At 44.4% G+C, this 23008-nt stretch overlaps 1 protein-coding gene across 1 annotated transcript in view; it reads right to left on the bottom strand.

Annotated features, from left to right (window-relative positions):
• The window catches only part of LOC145399112 (solute carrier family 23 member 1-like), a 753597-nt gene that overhangs the window by 72855 nt on the left and 657734 nt on the right, over positions 1–23008 (bottom strand). The window contains exon 12 of the mRNA XM_080271856.1: positions 817–934. Within this exon, the coding sequence (XP_080127982.1) occupies positions 817–934 (118 nt within the window). The remainder of the gene's footprint in view (positions 1–816; positions 935–23008) is intronic.

Here is a 23008-nt window from a genome sequence, read left to right as displayed (position 1 = left end):
TCTGAGCGGTCTCTCGGCAGTGGAAGCAGCAGTTTTTCCCGGAAAAGTCGCAAAAGGATTGCCTGACTACCTCCTAGTTCGAAATACAGCAGTGCAACAGACATCATTTCTTATGAGGGCTCATACTTTTTAATAAGGTAAAAATATTGTGACTATAGGAGTTCCGTGGATGAAAACAGAAATGGAAGATTAAGTTCAAAAAGTGGTTTTCAAAAAGTGTTTTGCTGGATATGCAAGTAACTGCTTACAACTCAATACACTTGCCTGTATCAGTAGTCACAGATATTTATGGAAAATTATGGGAACGTCTACTGAATAACGAAAGCCAAAGCAGAAACACCAACTGTGTATAAGACAAAGCAATGCACAGTTTGAGTCAGTTAATTAATGCAAAATTCCAAAATGCAATAATCATCAAGCCGAATAATTGTTCAAATGAGGAAGCCTATTAGCCAAATCACCACTGTAAGTCGTATAGGTATGACCGCCATGTTTTGTAATGTTTCTTTTGTAATTCCCACACTCCGACCCATTGCAAAGGGAGCAGCAGTAAGTTTTAGTCAATGCGGCCACGATCTGTTCACAGATATATGCAGAGTGACAAGCTGCAGTATATCACTGCAGCGGTCTTCTGCTTTAAAATAGTGTCATTTAATTACTGATTTTATGACAACATATTAAAAGAGTTTTGAATACATCAGTAACTGGTTAACTGATCTAAAACATCAAACAACACTATTAGTTGGTGTATGTTTCACATTACTCGTACAGTACTGTCGCTAATTATTTTACATGCGGTATTAACAAAATTCTTACCTCCGTATAGCATGCATCCCGAAGGGGAGGTCGTAGCAGTCTGCCTTGCCCTCATCACTTTTTTCAGTGGAACTGTACTGAGCCCTCCACTTTATCAGGCCGCGCTCATCAAGCGTACCTGCCAGTGGTATAAAATGGGGATTATATACCAAAACATACATAGGAGTCTCGCTTCCCACCGCCTCCAGTCACTTTCACACAGCTTTCGTTTATGTTTCAAGAAAACACAGTAGTGCAAAGAAGTGCATTTACCACTTATGCAAGTAACTGCAGAGGGTACCCAAATAATAGAACTTGCCTTTTTCCTGTCATAACTCGTTATATTAAAAAACATCTAAAGTTGCGATGTATGTTTACAAGTAAACTGCCTTGTTCCAGCTGCTCCCTTTGTCATTGTCCCCAATTATCAACCTTTTAGCATCTTTAATTTATATTCAATCACATTCAGTTTTATTTAAAAAAAAAAAAAAGGAATAATTTAAACAACGTTAACAAGTTTCGATAAAACTCACATTCAACAAAAAATTATTTTTATAATGAAAAAGGCAATATGGCAGCCAAATACGTCACCTTGCCCGTCTTGCTGCTCGCCTGCAATTAACCTCTTTACTTACTGCACCATTCTCCCGCACTCTGCATAAGGCAAGGAATTGCTTAGAGTAGCAGTTCTTAACCTTTTTATGGTCACGCCCCCTACGGCATTTGCTGCTTATCGTCATGCCCCCTCTTCCCTTCTCTCTCTTTCCACCACCAAATACTTGTGTTAGAATAATGTAATAACGATTAAAAGCATATCCTTCCTACAGTAAATGTACTATCACGATCCAAAGTTTCTTTACCCCCCTGAGTGGAGGAAGGTCGAAGCCAAGGTTACAAGTTGACTCATCCTGACTCTTCTCCAATTAGGAATGATTAAGAAGACGGAGTTGGCCAGTCATTGGAGAACACTCTTCTTAGCCCCTCCTATAGGGTACTGTATGTCACATCCACTTTATCAAGGACAAGGTCGTTCCTGTGTAGTGTATGAACAGTTAGTGAATGTTATTCTGCCGGAAACAGAGAAAAATGTAAATTGAGTTAGTTGTCTTAGCTGCTTCCTTGTGTGGACAAAGACCTTTCTGACAGCTGCGCACATAACAGAAAAATAGTGAAGTCATAATTTCTCTAACTCAGGTGTCACTTACGCTCCCAAAAATGTTTTAAGATCCCGGTCATTCGACTTATTTCCCTTCTGTTCACCTCTTCCACTTTCATTCATTTCCACTCTGCTCCATCTTCCACTCCAATGGGTAACCACACCAGTGACACATGTCTTCCTGAGGAAAGAAATTCACCAAGGGGGAATTTTCTGGGTACTGTACAAAGTTAAATCCTGGACAGGTAATCTGCTATAATGTTTGTCACCCCACCTACATGTTGAACCTCCGGGGAGTTTTTTTGGGGGGAAATAGGGCCAAGTGGGTCAGTTAGAAACTTTCGTTTTTAAATTGGGACATAAATTTCCGGGGTTGGTGATCAGTGTATACCACCACACTATCTGACCCTGGACCAACATAAACTGAGCAGTGTTGCAGAGCAAGTATGAGTGCAAAGAGTTCTATCTCAATAGTTGAATTATTTCTCTGGGTCTTACTGAATTTTTTGCTAAAATAGCGCACAGGCATCTCAAAACCTTGATCATTATCTTGATGCAAAACTTCACTAGCCGCAAGGCCACTGGCATCAACATCTAATTTAAAGGATTTTTCAAAATTTGGAGCTTGAAGCACAGAGTGACTTGAGAGGATGGCTTAGACTTAAGAATAGGCTTCTTCACATTCTGACTTCCACTCATACTTGATTCCTTTCCCTAATAAATATGCAAGGGGCGCTACAAGATCACAGAAATTCGTAACAAAACGTCTATAGTACCTTACCATACTCAAGAACTGCTGCAACTCTTATATTTTGGGGTTGTGGGGAGTTGACAATGGCCTGAATTTTAACATCATTTGGGCTCACTTGACCTAATCCTACCACACAGCCTAGATACTGTACATGAGCCTTTACAAATTCACATTTAGTTAAATTAAGCACTAACTAGCAGAGGACAGTCTCTGCATTAATGCATCTAGTTGGTTCTAGTGCTCCTCCCAGGAATTAATGAAAACAACTACATTATGAATATGTGACATCCCTTAAGATCCCTTATGAGGTCATTCATCAGCCTCTGGAAGGTGAGGGGGCATTCTTCATACCATAGGGCATCATGACTTTACCTTTATAAGTATTGCCACCACCCACAAAACAGATTATTTCTTGGGTCCTTTCTGTGAGGGAGACTTTCCAATATCCCTTCATAAAATCTATCTTGGTTATAAACTCTGCCCTGCCTATAGCATCTACACAGTCGTCCACTCTAGGAAGTAAAGTGGACTATAGCACCAGTCGAGCAGGGCAGTACTCCTAAGGAGGATGAAAAGCTGATGACAGGAACAGCTGGAGCTCCCGTTTCATCAGCCCTCGGGACTAGTTCCTGACCATCTTCCTTTGCTGAACTTCTTCAGTGTTTCAGTAACACAAAGATTAGGCCAGCATGCTCTCCAATACAAGTTTCTCAAACTGTCAACACCAATCTACATGCACAATACACGCTATGCTTCCTTTTCAAAAAAAAAAAAAAAAAAAAAAATGACACCCATACCACGCCTGGAAGTCCCCATGGGGAGGGACCATAAATGCCCCCACCATCCGCTCCTCTCCCGGTGATGACTCTTTGAGCTGCCTGAATCCACTGTCTGACTCACTTCTTCTTCATTTCTGCAACATTCGCGGCCTTTCCTCTAACTTTCTGTCGAACACTACCTCTCCTCCTCTAAACCTCACCTTCTCTTCCTTACCGAGACTCAGCTGTCTGAGGCAACTGATAGCAAACCCTTTTCTGTATCCTCCTACTTTCTCTATGCTCATTTCAAAGCCAAAAGTGGCTGTTGTGGAAATGTACGCAACGACTTATCGTGCTCTTGTGTTCCTGAACTTCATTATTCTGAATTCTCTATTCTCTGGCTTCGGCTCTCCTGTTATTCTGTGACTAAATATATTTGTGCTGTTTACTTATCCCCTAATTCTACTTGCTATCAAAAATTCTTTGACTGTCTTATTGCAACGATGGAACACATTCTATGTATTTCTCCTTTCTCTGAAATCTCCATTGTACGAGATTTCAATGTTCACCACCACCTTTGGCTCTCCTCTCCTTTCACTGATCCACCTGGTGAACAAGCCTACATCTTTTCTATCCTTAATGACCTAGAGCAGCTTGTACAGCACCCTACCCGTATCCCTGACCGCCTTGGAGAGAGCTCCAACATACTGTACTTGAACTCTTCCTTACAACTAATCCTTCTGCTTACACTGTTAATCTTTTCTCTTCGTTGGGCTCCTCCGATCACAACCTTATTACCTTAACTTGTCCTGTTGCTCTGGTGCGGACTGTGGACCCTCCAAAGAAACGTCGACTGTGGCACTTCAGAGCTTCAGACTGGGAGGCCCTCAGGCAGTACTTCTTTGATTTTCCCTGGAATGATTATTGTTTCCATGGCCGGGAGCCATCTGAGTGTGCTTTGCGCATTACGGAGGTTATTCTTTCAGGCATGGAAGCATATATTCCTTTCTCATATCCTTTGACTAATGCAAGAAAGCCTAGGTTTAATCACGCTTATTCTAATGCTGCCCGCAACAAGCAAAGGGCCTATAATAGGTACCGGAGCCAACTCACCCCTGAATCACATCTTTTTTTATGTTTCTGCCCGGAATCACGCTAAGTCTGTTCTTGGCTCTTCTAAAAATAATTTCATCCGTACCCCCTGGGAGTATAGGGGTTTTGAGAATACTCCCCCAGTATCCCTGCTTGTTGTACGAGACGACTAAAAGGGTTGATGGTGGGTTAGTGCCCCACCCCGTAAAAAGAACTAACTAAACAAGCGAATAAAGTGCCTCGGACCAGGACGGACCATACGTTGACGACTAAGGAACAGACAAAGGACATTCTGAGGGTGGGTACATGGAATGTGAGAGGAGTGAATGATGAAGTGAAAGAGAGAGAGATTGTTCAGGTGCTTGATGATGCAAAAGTGGATATATGTGGATTGACTGAAAGTAAATGGGAAGGTGAAAAGGTGAGAGAATGGGAATATGGTTTAGGTATATGTGTGGGAGTGAATGAGAATGAGAGGGCAAGAGAGGGAGTATGTCTGATGATAAGCAAGAAGTGGAAGGAGAATATAAGAGAGTATGGAACAGTGGGTGCAAGGATTGTATGGGTGAGGATGAAAGTAGATATACAAGCGTGGGCGATTGTATGTATGTATGCTCCAACAGAGGACCGAGTGGCAAGAGTGAAAGATGAGTTTTGGGCGAGAGTAGAAGCATGTATGGATAAATCTGAGAGGAGCGAGAGAGTGCTTTTGATTGGAGACATGAATGGCAAAGTTGGGAATGTACGAGTGGATGGAGTGGTAGGTCAGTGGGGTGTGCCAGCTGAAGTAGATGGGAATGGTAGTGCGTTGGTGGACATCTGTGCTGGTAAGGGGTTGGCAATAGCCAACACGTACTTTCGGCATAAGATGATCCAACGGTATACATGGAGAGTAATGAGAAGGATAGATAGTTAACTTGTTGAACGAAAGGCAATGATAGACTATGTATGTGTGGATGAGCGAATGAGAAGACAAGTGTTGGATGCAAGAGTGTGGAGAGGGTGGGGGAACGGAGTCTCGGACCATCACTTAGTGATGACCAAGGTAAAGCTGCAAAGAAAATGGATGAGGAGATGAAGGGGAAGACAGGAGGAAACAGCTCCTGTGAGAAGAGTGGAGAATTTGCAAGATAGTGAGAAAATGGCAGAGTATAAGAGCATAATGGAAGAAAGATTGAGAAGGTATGAGCTAGAGCAGATGGAAGGGGTGGAAGACGTATGTAAGATATTCACGGAAGAGATAGGCGCAGCGTGTGAGGTGGTTTGTGGAGTGAGGAGGAAATGCAAGGGTGTGCAAGGGACAGCATGATGGAATGCTGTGGAACAAAAGAAGAAGGCATATAGTGAATGGTTAGCGAGGAGAGGTAGGGGAGAAGATGAGAGAGAGAAGAGAGAGAGCAGGAGAAGGGAGGTGAAGAGACTGGTGAAGGAGAGTAAGAAGAAAGTGGATGAAGAGTTTGGGAGGAATCTGAGTGTGAAATGGAGAGAGAGTAAGAAATTGTTTTGGAAGAAGGTAAAGAAAGTAAGGCAGTGTGAAAGGGGAAATAGCAGGGGAGTGAAAGATAGGAATAATAGATTGTTGGTGGCGAAGAGAGAGAAACTGAGGAGATGGAAGGAGCACTTTGAGGATTTGTTGAATGTAGAGAGTGACAGCAGTGCGAGTATAAGTGGTTGGGGAATGGCTGGGAGAAGAAGAGATGAGAGGAGGGAGGAAGAGATCAGTAGGGCAGAAGTAGTGGAAGCAATGAAGAAGATCAAGTTGGGAAAAACCCCAGGAATTGATGGACTGTGTGGTGAAATGCTGAGGTATGGAGGTGAGATTGTTGTGGAGTGGATATGGAAGTTGTGTAGATTGGCTTGGGAAGAAGGAAGGGTTCCAGAGGACTGGAAATCAGGTATAACTGTTCCATTATACAAAGGAAAGGGGGAGAGAGAAGTATGTGGTAACCATAAGGGTATTTGCCTTCTTAGTGTGACTGGTAAAATATATGCTAGAATACTCACTGATAGGGTTAGGTATATGACAGAGGAGCTAGTTGGAGAAGAACAAGGAGGATTTAGGAAGGGAAAAGGGTGTGTAGATCAGATATTTGTTCTAAGATGTTTAGTGGAGAAGTATCTAGAGAAGGGAAAGAAAGTGTATGCTGCCTTCATGGACTTGAAGAAAGCTTATGACAGAGTAGATAGGTAAGTTATGTGGAAGGTATTAAGAATATATGGAGTGAAGGGGAAATTGTTGAGTGCTGTGAAGAGTATGTACGAAAGAGCTAGGGCTACGGTGTGAGTGGATGGTGAGCTGAGTGAGTTCTTTGATCTCAATGTGGGACTGAAACAGGGTTGTGTGATGTCTCCATGGCTGTTTAATATATACATGAATGGGGTTGTAAAGGAAGTGCAAGGCAGGGCAGTGGATGTGGGGGTGGCTCTGACGAATGAGGGTGAGATTTGGAAGATTCCGGTGTTGCTGTTCACTGATTGTTGAGTGAAGATGAATGGGAGTTGCAAGGTTTGGTGAATGAATTTGGGACAGTGTGTAGGAGGAGGAATCTGAAAGTTAATGTAAACAAAAGTAAAGTTATGGTGTTTGAGAGGAATGAAGTCACAGAATGTACAGTAAGGTTGGATGGTGAGGATATGGAGATTGTGAGTGCATTGAAGTACTTGGGTAGTGTGATGAGTAAGGATGGAACTTTGGGGGATGAAGTGCGTGAAAGGGCACAGCAGGGAAGGAAGGTTGTTGGTTCACTGAAAGCAGTGATGAGGAATAGGGAGGTGAGTATGGAAGTTAAGAAGTCACTGCATGATAGTATTGTGATCCCTACCCTGACGTATGGAAGCGAGGCGCGGACCCTGCAAGAGGGGAACAAGTCAAGAGTGAGAGCAGTAGAAATGAGTTACTTGAGAGGAATATGTGGAGTAACATGGAGGGACAGGTTGACGAATGAAGAAGTGAAGGAACGTTGTGGGGTGGATGTGGATGTGGATGAGAAGATTACGAGAAATACACTGAGGTGGTTCGGACATGTGGAGAGAATGGAGAATGAAAGACTGACTAAGAGGGTGTATTTAGTTGAGGTGGAGGGAGGGAGAGGGAGTGGTAGACCGAGGATGAGGTGGAGGGATGGAGTTGAGAGGTATATGAGGGAGGGGGGTTGAGTTGGGGGGAGGTTAGTCAAATGGTGGGTGACAGCGACTTGGAGGCGTTTTGTCTGTGGCCACCCTTTGCGGGATTAGGGCATCGGGCTATAGATAGATAGATAGACTAAATGCTCTCAATTCTCCAACTCGAATTCTTCCCGCTCCTTCTGGCACATTGCCAAAAACCTTTCTAACGATTTTACCTCATCATCTTTCCCTCCTCTTTTCTGCTCTGATGGCTCTGCAGCTATTTCTTCTACAGATAAAGCAGATCTCTTCGCTCAGACTTTCTCCTCCAACTCCACCTTAGACGATTCCAGTGCTGTTCCTCCATCACTTCCCCCCCTTCTGACTTCCTCATGGGTGACATAAAAATTTCTTCTGCTGATGTATTTACTGCCATTACTGGCCTCAGTACTAACAAGGCATATGGGCCTGATGGAGTCCATCCTGTTGTCCTCAAGAACTGCTTCTGTGCTTACACCCTGCCTAGGTAAACTCTTTCGCCTTTGTCTTTCAACTTGTACCTTTCCTTCTTGCTAGTTGTTTGTATTGTCCAGTTGCTTTAACATCCTGTGTCTCAAAAGTTTTTGAGTCTATTCTTAACAGAAAAATTTTAAAGCATCTTTCCTATCACAACTTTCTTTCTGATCGTCAGTATGTGATCCATCAGAGATGCTCCACTGGTGATCTCACCTACCTTTCAGACTCCTGGTCCTCCTCTTTTTGGGACTTTGAACGAAAGCTTTGCCACTGCACCTGACATCTCAAAGGCTTTCGATTGAGTCTGGCATAAATCTTTAATTTCTAATCTGCCCTCTTACGGTTTCTATCTTTCTATCTGTGTCTTCATCTACAGCTTCCTTTCTGATCATTCTATAGCCACTGTTGCAGATGGCCATCGTTCTTCTCCTAGATCTATCAACAGTGGTGTTCCTCAGGGCTCTGTCCTATCACCAACTCTCTTCCTTTTATTCACCATTGATCTTCTACGCTGTACATCTAACCCTATCCACTCGTACGCTGATGATTCCATTTGGTTCCTGCAACGTCCATATCAGCAGTTACTTCAACAAACAGGGGATGAGGCTATGGCACACCTAATGTCTGACTTGGCTTGTATATCTGACTGGGATAAAAATAATCTTGGTGTTTTTAATGCATCAAAGACTTGGTTCTTACACCTATCAACCCGACAAAATCATCCACAGGATTACCCTCTAATGTTTAATAATATCCAGCTCAATCCTGCATCATCCTTGAACATGCTTGGGGTTTCATTCACTCAGGATTTATCTTGGAAAGATCGTATTATATCCCTTGTAATCTCTGCTTCCAAGATATTAGGTGTGCTAAGCCGACTCTGCACCTTCTTTTCCCCTGCACAGTTGTTGACTTTATACAAGGGTTTTATTTGCCCCCGTGTAGAGTATAACTCTCATGTGTGGGGAAGCTCCCCACATACAGCTCTTCTCAATAGGGTGGAGTCAAAGGCTTTTCATCTCATTAACTCTCCTCCTCTTACTAGCTCCCTTCAACCTCTGTCTCTTTGCCACACTGTTGCATCTTTATCTCTTTTCTATCGTTACTTCCATGGTCACTGCTCATCTGAACTATATGCTTGCATCCCTACACCTCTATGACGGGTGTGTAGCACCCGTCTGGCAACAAACTCTCATCCCTTTTCTGTCCAGCTCTCTAGTGCAAGAATTAACCGTTACTCCCACTCCTTCATTTATGCTACAGGTTATCCCTGGAACTGTCTCCCTCTTTCTGTACTTCCTACTTCCTATACCCTCCAGTCTTTCAAACGCAGTGTGTCGAAGCATCTCGAAATGAACGGATCCTGAATTTGGCTCTCTTTTGTACTGTTGTTGTTTTTCTCTTGGAAGGACCTGTTTGCGGGCTCTTAGCCTTTGGTTCCTTCTTCCTCGCATAATTTATGGAGAGAGAGAGAGAGAGAGAGAGAGAGAGAGAGAGAGAGAGAGAGAGAGAGAGACAGTATATAACAGAGTGGCCCAAAAATGTACCAGAAAACTTTTTTTCAAATTTATTGTTCTCCACAAGGCTACTTCTGTTCCAAATCACTTAAGGAGCTTTAATGCAAAAAATCAAGAAAATCGGCTCATATTTAGAAGTCACTTCCTGGAGGAAAATTATGTGACCGTTATAATATTATGTTTGATCACAAATGTCTAATGATATCATGAATATATGGCTTGTAGCTGCCTGTAACTATCCTAAAACTGCGACAACTATCGAACTAAACATTAAATAAAGCTTGAGCAGTAGTCGGTAGACTACTCATTGCAACATGCGTCTACCACTGCTGCGTGCTTCAGCCATCTATTGGACAATCCGTCGCAGACGGAGAAGCACCACATCCACGCCACAGCAATCGCTGGGTGGCTCGTCGATGACCCAGTGGTCACTTAGTCACACAGTAGATGACTATTTCTCCACACAGTAGGACGTACACTGATGTGCTCTTGATGACTAGCATGTCGTGACATCTGAGCACCGAATTACTCTGATCTGGCAAGTAAAATATATATCATTATTACAACTACCAATAATGACACATCAAAAGATACTTTGATATATTAGGTTTTTACACCCCACATACCATGCACTTGTTGATGAATATTCGATTCATTAATAATGAAATATCTCTAATACCAAGCACAATGTTTAAAAATCTTTGTATCCAGCATATGATCATAAAAATCCAGATATACAGTGCTAATTGAAGCTAATATTTCAAAATAATATTCTGATGACTAGCCTTGCTTATCAGTGTGTGTCACTCACAGGTCACGCCTGTGACAAGAAGCAGTCCAAAAGTATGACTTTGGGCAAGCCAGAGAAAGATATACTGGGTGCTCACCTGCCAACTAATGCCGATGTCCTCAGGAACTTCATGTTTCACCATCAGAACAGTCTTACCATCAGTTGCAGCGCTAAGAGCACCATTGAGACGGTAATGGTGATCTGGGAATAAGTGCACATCCCAACCCAAAGGTTAGACTAGGGGATTTGCAAGCTCCAGAAGTTTCACAAAGAGTACTGTGAACTGAAGAACAACAGATCGTTACTGAAACTAGGGTACCGGGTCAAAGAGCAAAACTTCAAGAAAAAGCTCACAAAACTGATATTTCTCAAAAGGACGCTCTGCTCATTACAACAAATAAAATGCTGGGAATAGTTACTGAGGGCAGTACAACACCCCCGGCAGGAGCCTACGGAGGGGCAGACAGAGCTCGACCCAACCCTGGACGAAGGGACATAAGTCCGCCCATGGTACGCGCCCCAATGACCCAGAACTCGTCCGCTGCCACCATAGCAGGAAACAGAGACTACTTTGCAGGTGAGCTGACAGAATTGGGGTGGAACTACTTCCTTAGCATCAAGCAGCACCCCAGCGACGACCAGTAGCTGCTCAGCCCTTCAGAAGATGGCTGGTAGCTGCTCGGAAGGCCTTCAGCAGACGGTCGGTAGCCGCTCTGCCCTTCAGGAGATGGCCGGTAGCCACTCTGCCCTTCAGGAGATGGCCAGTAGCCACTCTGCCCTTCAGAAGATGGCCGGTAGCCGCTCCCCATTAAGAGCCATGGCCTGTAGGTGGGCTCAGGTGACAGCCAGTAGCCGTGCCCTCAAAAGGCCACGGCTTGTAGCCGGGCCTCATGGCAGGAGACAGCCGGTAGCTGCTCCCCCGTCAGGTGCTGCTGTACCCCCTTACAGGAACCAGCGATGGTTGGTAGCCACGCTGGGGAGAGAAGGGTATGTCCCCTCTCCTCCTACAGTTGCCTCATAGGACAGGACAAAGGCGATGGCCTGTAGCTGCGCCCATTGGCGGGAGACTGCCTGCAGCCGGTCCTTGTCAGCATGTTGTCCTCTATACTGGGCTCAGGCGATGGCTGGTAGCCGCACTTCACCTGCATCCCCGTCAGGGAGTCTGGTCCAGGTGATGGCCAGTAGCTGTTCTCGTTTTGTTGCCCACAGGAACCCAGCGATGGCTGGCAGCCATGCCAGGGAGGAGCACCAAAGCCCCTCGCCCCCTGTGACTCCACTACAAGAGGGCGTTCTGCCATCAGACCTGCCGGCCAGTGGGGGCGCAGACGAACCTTCTGTCCACCTCCAGCAAGGCAACCTTCAGGAGGAAGGCCTCAGCTTCAAAGATCCATGGAGAGGCCTTGTACTATCTCTAGGGCTATTCTCCACACAGCCGGCTCCAGAGGGACCCTACCTGACGGACTCCAATGGAGGCCGATGCCGCAGCCCACCCTTGAAGGCATCCCCGACAGCAGGAGACCACAGCTGACAGGCCCCTGAGGCAGCCCCCAGGACCCCCGAGCGAGACCTCTCCCAACACCGACACGGACAACATTCATCCTCCGTCAGGTGCCTGAGTGAGCACTTCAGAAAACTCTTTAGCCCACGTCCTGAGGGCCGGACCCCAGTCCCCAGCCCTGACAGTGTGGATCCCTTCACCGCACGCAGCCCCGGACGGGAGAGGATGCCCCTACGAGTGATCCCGTGGCCGCAGGATATGGAGGCCCCTAGGGGAGCTCAGCCCCCCTTCAGGAGCTGGGCTATGAGCTCTCCAGCTGCCCTCCACCAATGCTGCCACCCTACCCAGTCCCGACAGTGAGTGACAGTGGAAGTGTAGTGATAGGAAACAGTGACATAGACATTGGGCAGTGTGTCAGAATACTTGAGGGAAACTAGACCCAAATTCTATCAGTGTTACAGTACCGGAAGTAGAGACAAAAAGTGAAACGGACCTAACCATCGGGTCGTGTTTTAGAATACTAGAGGGAAACTAAGCCCAGATTCTATCAGTGTCATGAGACCGGGAGTGTAAACCAACAGCAAAACAGTGACAGGGCAAGAGAAGCCGAACAGTGATAATAGTGACTTGAGTGAATGTGTAACTCGGCTCTAGTAATATAATACTTCCGCGACCTAAGACCTACAGCCACGCTACTTATTCCAATGACAGTATAAATTTCCCTCAAAGCTACAGTGGCTGATTCCCCTGCCTAACACCTTAAGTGCTGTTCATTGTTCTATACACTTTTATCCTGAACTATTGTCTCAACAGTATCCTGCGAGATACTGCTACTCCCGATCTCAGTACATGTTATATGATTGCCTAAATTCCTGTTTGTGATATCTACCTGTTCCACATTAGAATTTACCAATATACGTGTAAGGTTGTTGCCCTGAGTTTTTGTGCCCTGTGTCTCTCTCAGTTTACTAAGCTCCGGTCTAGAAAGGGAACCCAGCTACAGAATAGGCGTTGAAGGGACAGGAAGCCGACCCTTAAACACCTAGCATAACAACAAACAAAGAGGATAATCAGTTCATGCGATTACAGGAACAGAATCCCTTCAGTAAGAGTATGTCCAGGGTGGACAGAATCTTGGAAACAAGGAGGCTCATAAGTGGCATAGAAGTGAACAAGCCAATGCTCAAAAAGAAATGCAAGCTCATCACTCAGCAGATGGAAATGACTGCTGTTGCATTTCCTGATCAGCAGAGTCTGAGGATGAATTTCAAGGGCCATCGACGTCCAAACAAAATAGACAGAAAAGTAAAGCTAAGACAATCATTGTACCTAAGGAAGTACACTTGACCCTCCATTTCTCATACCCCGAATTCCCGGATTTTGGATTTCATGGACACGGGCTGAGGCCAGGCAATATTATCAAATGCCAGACATATGCCCGTACAAGTCCGGGATTCTCACAAAAGTCCGGCATTCATATTACCTGGGATATTCTGGGGTTCCCGGACGAAGTCTGGAGATGCCGCCACTAGGTGGCAGGGGGAACGCCTGCTCCCTCCCTTGTTTTTAAGCTAGCGGCCATTGTTCTACATGACTGTGTTGTGATCGTTTTGTGACTGCTTTGTTTATTCTTTATTGCTATTACCATGCCACCCACGCCACTCACAGTGCCTCCTAAACGTACCAGGTATACCAGAAAAACTGTACACCTTACTGTGCCACAGAAACATGAACTAATTAAGAAACTAGAATCTGGTAAAACGGTTGCTAGTGTGTGTGTGAAGAGTAGGGAGTGAAGAAGCAAACCATATCCGACATAAGGAAAGCTAAGGAAATTTACAAAACTGTGCTGTGAAATTTGCCCTTGCAAGCTAAAGTCACAAAAAAAGATGCCGCTACTAAGGCACGAAAGCATATGAAATTGCCTAAGAACATATAGTTAGATGCAGCAGCTTACAAGTGGTATGTGCAGCAACATTCATGTGGAGTTTCAGCACGTGGGTGTGAGCTAGCAGCCAGTGCAGGGAAACTGGCACCCCATTTAGGGATTGCTGATTTTAAGGCCAGTGATGGGTGGCTCTGGAGATCTGGAAATAGACGTGGGATTCACAATGTTAAACTCAGAGGTGAGGCTAGAAGTGCCAATACAGAAAGTGTTGAACCATTTCGCCTTAAGTTGCGAGAACTGATTAACAAGGAAAAACTAACTTTAAACCAAGTGTAAAGTACTGATGAAAATGGCTTAATGTGGCGTTCCTTGCCAAATAACACACAGGCTCACAAGGATGAAGACAGAGTGCCAGGGAAAAAAATTAACAAAGAAAGACTGTCAATCATGTGTGGGGCAAATGCTGCAGGATCCCACCGAATCAAGTTGGCTGTAGTCCGGAAATCTGCTAAGCCTCGTGCCTTTAAGGATATCAACCTCCAAGATCTACCTGTACACTACTACAGCACGGCGAAAGCAAGGTTTACCTCCTTCATAACCCATGACTGGTTTCATAAGCACTTGGTTCCAGAAATAATAAACTATCAAGAGCAAGTTCAGACAGTTACTCCAACTAAAGTTAAAGGTCTGATGTTGATGGACAATGCTACTGCACACCCAAATGATTACACTCTGATCAATCACAATGGGCGAATTCGTGCAGTGTTTCTACCGCCCAATACAACGTCCCTGATCAAGCCCATGGACCAAGGGGTCATTAGTGCTTTCAAGAGACTGTATCAGAAGATGTATCTGAATGAAGTACTGGTGGTAACGGAGAAGGAGGCAGACATCGAGGAGGACACTCGTGGCCATAGAACCCCGCAGAACATCAAAGCCTACAATATCAGGTCAGCCATTTACAACATGGCTGATGTGTGAAAGGCTATGAAGCTCAGCACCTTCACCAATGCATGTAAGAAATTGTTGTGAGATAAGAACAAGGACGATTTCGAAGGCTTAAAGGCAGCTGACTTCCACCGTGTTCCATGCAGGGCAGGAGAGAATGATTCACCCTCAATGACGTCTGGGAGTGGCTGGCTGCCAATGATACAACAACTGCTCACCAGATCCTGTCTGATGCGGAGATAGCAGCTTTCGTAACTGGCCACCAGAGTAGCAGCAGCAGTGAGGACTCAGATGTGGAAATGCCACCCAAGCCCAAGATGTCTGTGATCATGGATGCCACTGACAAGATTCATCAGCACACAGCCACTAATGACAACCCTGAAGTTCAAGTATACTACGACCAGATTCTGTTACTACATGGTGTAATAAATAAAGAACAACACCAGGTGGATCGCCAGACAAAGATCTCAAGCTTCTTTGCACCGTGGGTTGGCAGGCCACAGTCACCTCACCCACATTCTGCACCCGAGTCACCTCAACCTGGCCCCAGAGGTGTCGGCTAGTCACACACAAAGGTCACTGGTGACTCCGACTCTGAATAACAAGTTATTCTGGTGTCCCACTATATGATCACGGCATACATAGTTTCAGCTACAATGTTTCAGTAAGTATTTATACTTTCCATTTATACTGTACTTGTGTTTAAATTTATTGTTATTTCATCATGTACTGCATTTACATTTGTTATCGTGTCAGTGTTATTACTTTATGTACTGTGTATATTAGTTATGTTGGTACAGGTAGCTTACATTCCAGAATGCTCTAGAATAACGGAATAATTGCTGGACATTCTTAGAGAATTTGGACGAAGTATGGTAAAAGTCCAGGGAAAATTTATGTGGGGCCGGACTTTTGTGATTCCTGGACTTTTGGAGTTCCCTGACTGGTCCCCCCCCCTTTTAAATTCGGGAAATGGAGGGTCGAGTGTAGCTGCCGCGCTTGATCATGTCAAACTGGCTAATCATTCAGCCATGTTTTTCGTGGGCACTGTCACATAAGCTCTTGGTCATAACCTGGAGTCTGTAGTATAGTCTCGAAATACTATACAGCGAGCATGAGCTACCACTCGTGAAGAAGTAACTGACTGATGGGTTGCTTTCACACCAGACATTCCACTTTTCCTACACTGGGATAGTAAATTGCTCCCAGATATCGCTGGAAATAGTAAACCCACAGTGGACCGAGTTTCCATTTTGATGACTGACAGTGAGGCACAGCAACTTCTCGCAGTTCCCAAGATAAACTGCAGCACTGGGAAAGTGCAGTGCAAAGCTTGCATCAAAACACTGGATGAATGGAATCTAAACCCAATGATTCAGGGGCTCTTTTTGATACATCAGCAGCTAACACAGGCCTGAAGATGGGAACATGCGGTCTAACTGAAAAAGCTGTGGACAAAGAGCTCATCTGGATCACCTGCTGTCATCAAGTGTCTGAGCTGATTCTGTCTATTGTCTTCAATGTTTCTCTAAGGCCAAGCAGTGGACCTGAAGTGGTAATCTTCAAGTGTTTCCAAAAACTCTGGCCAGGTATGTATAAAACTGATTTATATCCTGCTGCAGACGTGTTGCTTGTTGAGATGCACGATAGTCTACATGAAGAAATTATTTTGTTCTGCACTTATGCCATGAACAGCCAGCTCCCAAGAGATGATTATAGAGAGTTACTACAGCTCCCTTGTATGTTCTTGAGATATTCTCCAGGTGATAAGCAGTCAGTTCATGCTCCAGGCGCTGTGCACAATGGGCGCTGGATAGCAAAGGCAATATACTCGCTGAAGATTTTTTTATTCAGGAAGCAGATGAACTTGACGGTGAGGGAGACAGCTGGTGTCACAAGAGTACGTCTGTTTGTCTCGCTCATATACACGCACTATTGGCATAAGTCACCACATCCAGAAGAGGCCCCCTTCAATGACAAGAAGCTGATTTCTCTGCTCCACGAGTACCTCGATCGTGTCGAGGCTGAGGCAGCTGCCAAGTCGTTGTGCCGCCATTTGTGGTACTTCTCTGAGCATCTGGCACCACTCGCCTTTTTTATCATCGTGTTGATGCCACTAAAGCAGCTATGGTGGAAAACCTTGACTGTCTTCCTCACAGGAAACTGGCATGATGTTTCGATAGTGATGCGTTTGACTACCGCACTTCACTGGCAACTTATATCACCAGACATTCATTGAAGTTCATCAACCTACTCTCTGTGACAGGAAAAGATGATGCCAGGGGATTCATGGCAGAATCACACAACCTTTGGCTGACAGACCCTAGGTATATGTCACTTCTGGCCAGGTGCAAACATCTGAAGGTTGTCAACAACTGTGCCGAGAAAGGTGTAGCTGCCATCCAGTCATACAACAATGTCCTGGCGAGAGATGAGACTCAAAAGCAGTACATACTGCAGCTCGTCGCTGACCACCGGAAATGACTGCCAGTTGCGACGAAAGCTGCTTTGATGAAGGCAGTGATGCATTATTCCTATACTTAGTGTTTTAAGTGTGTTCTTTTAGCACTCAAATAAAGAATATCTATGTTAGAAAACATTGAAAATATATATTTCCTTTTTTTTTTGTTGTTGAAAATCCGTCGATGTTATATTTTCATTTTTTCAGAATTACGGCACTGGGAATGACCTCTAAAAATTGTGCATTTCATCAAATTTTCACATAGCGCCTTCAATGATGATAAGGAATATATGTAGCCTTGTGGAAGTGAACAGTTTCTACTTTTTGGTGGGGGCTACCAAAATCTCTCTTTCTCTCTCTCTCTCTCTCTCTCTCTCTCTCTCTCTCTATATATATATATATATATATATATGTGGAATAACTGAAACTAAATGGAGAGGAGAGAGTGAGAGAATAGGAGTATGGATGGGGTATATGTGCAGGAGTAGGTGGAAGTGAGAGGGCAAAAGGAGTGTGTATTGTTGTGAGTAAAAGATAGAAGAAGAACATAAGAGAGTATGGATCAGTTGGCTCAAGGATTGTGTGGGTAAGATTGAAAGCTGGAATACAAATGTGGGCGATTGTGTGTGTGTATGCGCCAATGCAAGATCGTGCTAGAAGAGTGAGAGAAGAGTTCTGGACAAATGTGGAAGTGTCCATGGAAAAGTTTGGAAGGAATGAGAGAGTGTTTTTGATTGGTGATATGAATGGTAAAGTAGGGAATATGAAGGTGGATGGAATAGTTGGTGAGTGGGGTGTGCCTGCTGAGATAGATGAGAATGGCAGTGAGTTAGTGGACATTTGTGCCGGGAGGGGGTTGGTGATAACCAATACCCTCTTCAGGCACAGAATGATCTACAGGTATACATGGCGAGTGATGAGAAGGGTGGGTGGTGAACTGAGTGAAAGGAAGGCAATGACTGATTATGTGTGTGTGGATGAAAGGATGCAAAGATGTGTAATGGATGCAAGAGCTTACAGAGGTTGGGGGACTGAACTTTCTGACCACTACTTGGTGGTGGCCAGAATCGAGATCCAAGTAAGATGGAGAAATAGAAGAAGGGAAGGACGGGAGGAAGGAGTAGTTGCAAGGAGAGTGGAAAGGTTACAAAAGGATGAGAAAAAGGCAGAATATAAGAGAGAAGTGGAGGAACAATTGGGTAAATATGAATTGGAGCAGATGGGGGATGTGGAAGGTGTGTGCAAGATATTCACAGAAGAAATATGTGCAGCATGTGATGTCGTGTGTGGGGTTAAGAGAAAACGGAAGGGGGTGCAAGGAACAGCATGGTGGAATGAAGAGGTGAGACAGACTGTGGCACAAAAGAAGAAAGCATACAATGGAAGGATGAGAAATACGGGCGTGGAATAAGTTGAGAGGCGGAAGAGAGAGGTATATGTAGAAAGGAAGAGAGAGGTGAAAAGATTAGTAAAAGAGAGTAAGAAGAGAGTGGATGAGGAATTTGGAAGGAATTTGAGTGTAAAGTGGAGGGACTGTAAGAAAATGTTCTGGAAAGAGGTGAAGAGAGTAAGACAGGGTGGAAGTGAAGTTAGTAGGGGAGTGAAAGATAAAAATGGTAGATTACTAGTGGAGAAGGAAGAAAAAGTGAACAGATGGAGAGAACATTTTGAGGAATTTTTGAACATAAAGAACGGAAGTAATGCGAGTATAAGTGGCTGGGGAATGGCTGGGAGATGGAGGGAGGTGAGAAGAAAGGAAGAAATCAGTAGGATAAAGTTATGGAAGAAATGAAGAAAGTCAAATTGGGGAAAGCCCCAGGAATTGATGGAGTGTTTGGTGAAATGCTGACGCATGGGGGATAGAAAGTAATAGAATGGTTGTGGAAGATGTGCAGATTGGCCTGGGAGGAAGGTAGAGTCCCGGAGGATTGGAAGTCAGGTATAATTATTCCTTTGTACAAAGGAAAACGGGAAAAAGAAGTGTGTGGTAATGATAGGGGCATTTGTCTTCTTAATGCAACAGGAAAAGTGTATGGTAGGATACTTATTGACAGAGTTAGGGAAATAACAGAGGAATTAGTTGACGAAGAACAGGGAGGCTTTAGGAAGGAAAGAAGTTGTGTCGATCAAATATTCATTATTAGATCTTTAGTGGAAAAGTTTTAAGAGAAGAGAAAGAAGTTGTATGTGGCTTTCATGGATTTGGAGAAACCATATGACAGGGTGGATAGACAAGGATTGTGGAAAGTATTAAGAATATATGGAGTAGATGGGAAGTTGTTGAATGCTGTGAAGAGTATGTATGATGGTGCTAAGGCTGCAGTGCATGTGGATGGTGAACTGAGTGAATTTTTCTCTTTGAAGGTTGGGTTGAAATAGGGATGTGTCATGTCTCCATGGTTGTTCAATCTGTATATGGATGAGGTAATAAAAGAGATACGAGGTAGGGCAGTGGATGTTGGAGTGGCCGTAGAGAGAGAGGCTAGTGTTTGGAAACTCCCTGTACTGTTGCTTGCAGATGCTACTGTGTTGTTAAGTGAAGACAAAGGGGAGCTGCAAGGCTTGGTGGATGAGTTTGGATGAGTGTGTAAAAAACGGACTCTAAAGGTGAATACAGGGAAGTGTAAAGTGATGGTCTTTGAGAGAGCTGAAGCCAGTGAATGGACAGTAAGGTTTGATGGCGAGGAGATGGAAAATATGAGTACCTTTAAGTATTTGGGGAGTGTGATGAGTAACGATATAAGTTTGGAGGGTGAAGTGATTGAAAGGGTACAACAAGGAAGAAAGGTTGCTGGTTCCTTGAAAGCAGTGATAAGAAACTGGGAAGTGAGCATGGAAGTGAAAAAGTTACTGCATGACCGTATTGTGATACCAGCTCTAACATATGGAAGTTAAGCTTGGACGTTGTTGGAAAGACACAAGTCAAGAGTGAGAGCAGTGGAAATGAGTTATTTAAGAGGAGCCTATGGAGTCACATGGAGAGACAGGCTGACAAATGAGGATATAAAGGAACATTGTTGTGTGGATGTGGATGTGATAGGAAGCATTAGGAGGAACACATTGAGGTTGTTTGGCCATGTGGAGAGGATGGAGGGTGAGAGACTGATGAGAAGAGTGTATGTGAGTGAGGTGGAAGGGGGGAGAGGGAGGGGGAGCACGAGGAGGAGATGGAGGGATGGAGTGGAGAGGTATATGAGAGAGGAGGATGTGAGTTGGGAGCAGTGCAGTTAAGTGGCAGGGGACAGTGTGACGTGGAGGCGACTTGTTTCTGGCCACCCCGTACGGGATTAGGGCGTCTGGCAATAGATAGATGGATAAAAGGGGGTGTGCATGACAAACTTCTGTTTTTTGTTCCAGAAGTTTGTCATGCACACCCCCTTAATTTGTTCCATTCATGAAAACATGCCAGCAAGATGAATTTTACTGATGTTCTTTCATTTTGAGGGTCCCCTCAAACCATGCGTTACTTTTGCTGAATGGCTACTCTCTACCTTATACTAATTATCCAGGACCAACTGGACCGCTGCATTGTTTTCCTGGCCTGCAGGTACCACATGATGGAATGGGTAATCACCTCAGTCTTTGACCTGTTCCTCAGGTCTTCTGGCCCTGAAATTGCACTGTTCACTCACTTCAAATCCCAATGGGAGTTCGTCGACCAGAAGCAGGCTTCTCTGTTCGACGGCGATGGCCCAAGCAACATCCTTTCGAAATGGGTGGCGTTGAAAAAAGAGCAGATTGTCCACTTCATTGAAGAACAGCTTGAAGTTGGCCACCCAAGAGACGATTACCAGGAGTTCCTGATCCTCACTCTGGTCTTCCTCAATGGTCATGGCAAATGAGATCCCCGGTAAAATCGTCCTGGAGCATACCACCAGGCCAGGTGGATGGCCAAAGGCATTTACTGTCTTAAGATTTCATTTTCTGAAGCCAATTCCACCTGACCACTCACGAGGTCCGGTCACTACGCAGGATAAACGTTTTTGTCATCACCATCTACCTGCAGAGGTGATTCGAGGCTCCATTGACAGTGGAAGCACCCGTCAATGACCTGGAGCTATTGGAGGACCTAAAGTGGTACAAGGTAGTGGATCATGATATAGGTACCGCAGCACTGACGAAATACTGGGGCCACCTCTGGTACCTAAGCAAAGATTTAGCCAGACTCGCTATGTTCTCCTGCATAACCACCGATGCAGAAAAGATGGCCATGCTCCAAAACCTGCACAAGAAGACCGAAAACCCAAAAGATCTGCATTGACTGGAGGGAAAGGGCCTTGACCACGAGACGGTCGGATATGAGCACCTTGGTCATGAAAAGGACTCAGAACCTTTTTCATTGCCTGAAGCTTCCAGTTTCAAAACCCCCCAAAGATCTCAAAGGATGTGCACCATTGCTGAAGTCTGTGAACGATGAGGCAGAACTGGTGGTGAAACTGGCAGAAGATATTAATGAGGGCCCGACAAAAAACGAGGAGGACAGACAGCTCGTGTACCAAGTCATCAAATAGAACCGCCAGCAGTTCCCCTCAGCAGACAAAAAGATCCTCTGTCCCTCAAAATGAAATGTGCCATTAGGAAGACTTTCCATTTCATTTAATAAATTTGCTTTTAGAAAGAATTTCCACATCCTTTAATTTAGTCATCAGAAAGAATTAACATTTCATTCTTTCATTTTAGAATGATTAATGCTGAGCATTTCCGTTTGTTCATATAGGGTCGAATAAACAATGTTAATGAGGGGACCCTTCCCCTCCTAATAGGTCAGTGAAATTTCGCCCATTTTCTTCTTTCTTCAAGTGTAATTAACCCTCTAGTGCATGATAAGTATCAGTAAGTTTTCCGGCGCACAATTTTTTCTGCGAGGCCGCCTGGCCCGGCTGCCCGTGCGCGGCAAATAACACATATTCTCTCCTTATTTTCGCCACCCAAACATCAATATGCTGCCATGAAACCTATGTCATCTTATTCGTCCATGTTTGTTCTAGCTGACAAAAAAACAGGAAAACACGAATAAAACAACATTAGGCGGCCGTGAACAAACATTGTCTTATGTCACGTGCACTTCCCAACATCACCATTCGAATGTTTTCCATCATACAGGAAAATGTTATTGGAAATTTTGATAGAGAATTTCATCAGCTTTCTAAAGAGACAAATCCGGTTGTGATATGATTTGTAGTTTTTGAGAAAATAACCAAAAACTGAATGCCATTTTTGAACAAAATTCAAGGAGCTCTAATTCTGAACTTTTCTCGCACATGTTATGTTTTTATTGCATAATATTATGCAGAATTTCACCAGCTTTCTAATGACATAAAATGGTTTCGATAAGTCTCATAGTTTTCGAGTAAATCGCCAAAAACGACTGGGAACTCACGTCCGTACATCACTTTCGTGTTGTGCGTATAGCATACGCAATATTCCCGCCTATGTAACAACGAATTCTTATCAAAGATATTATATTGTTATGTCTTGTACATACGTAGAATTTACTGCTCTTTATCATGGTTCGTACAGGAAATCGATACGTCCAAAAGTTTTCGAGTAATCGGCCGACAAAGTGAGATTACTCCTCCGAGCGCTTCCGACTTTACCGCTAGCGAGGAAAAAAACAGTCTGTTTCTCCAACTTTTCCAACAGAAAATGCTCCCAAAGACTTATATTCTGCAAATGAACATACGTAGAATTTACTGCTCTTTATCATGGTTCGTACAGGAAATCGATACGTCC

The sequence above is a fragment of the Coenobita brevimanus genome, chromosome 47 (assembly GCF_032717465.1).
Source record: "Coenobita brevimanus isolate Jiangsu-jjx chromosome 47, ASM3271746v2, whole genome shotgun sequence".
In the NCBI taxonomy this organism is placed as follows: Eukaryota; Metazoa; Arthropoda; class Malacostraca; order Decapoda; family Coenobitidae; genus Coenobita; species Coenobita brevimanus.
This window is presented reverse-complemented; position numbering and strand designations above follow the sequence as displayed.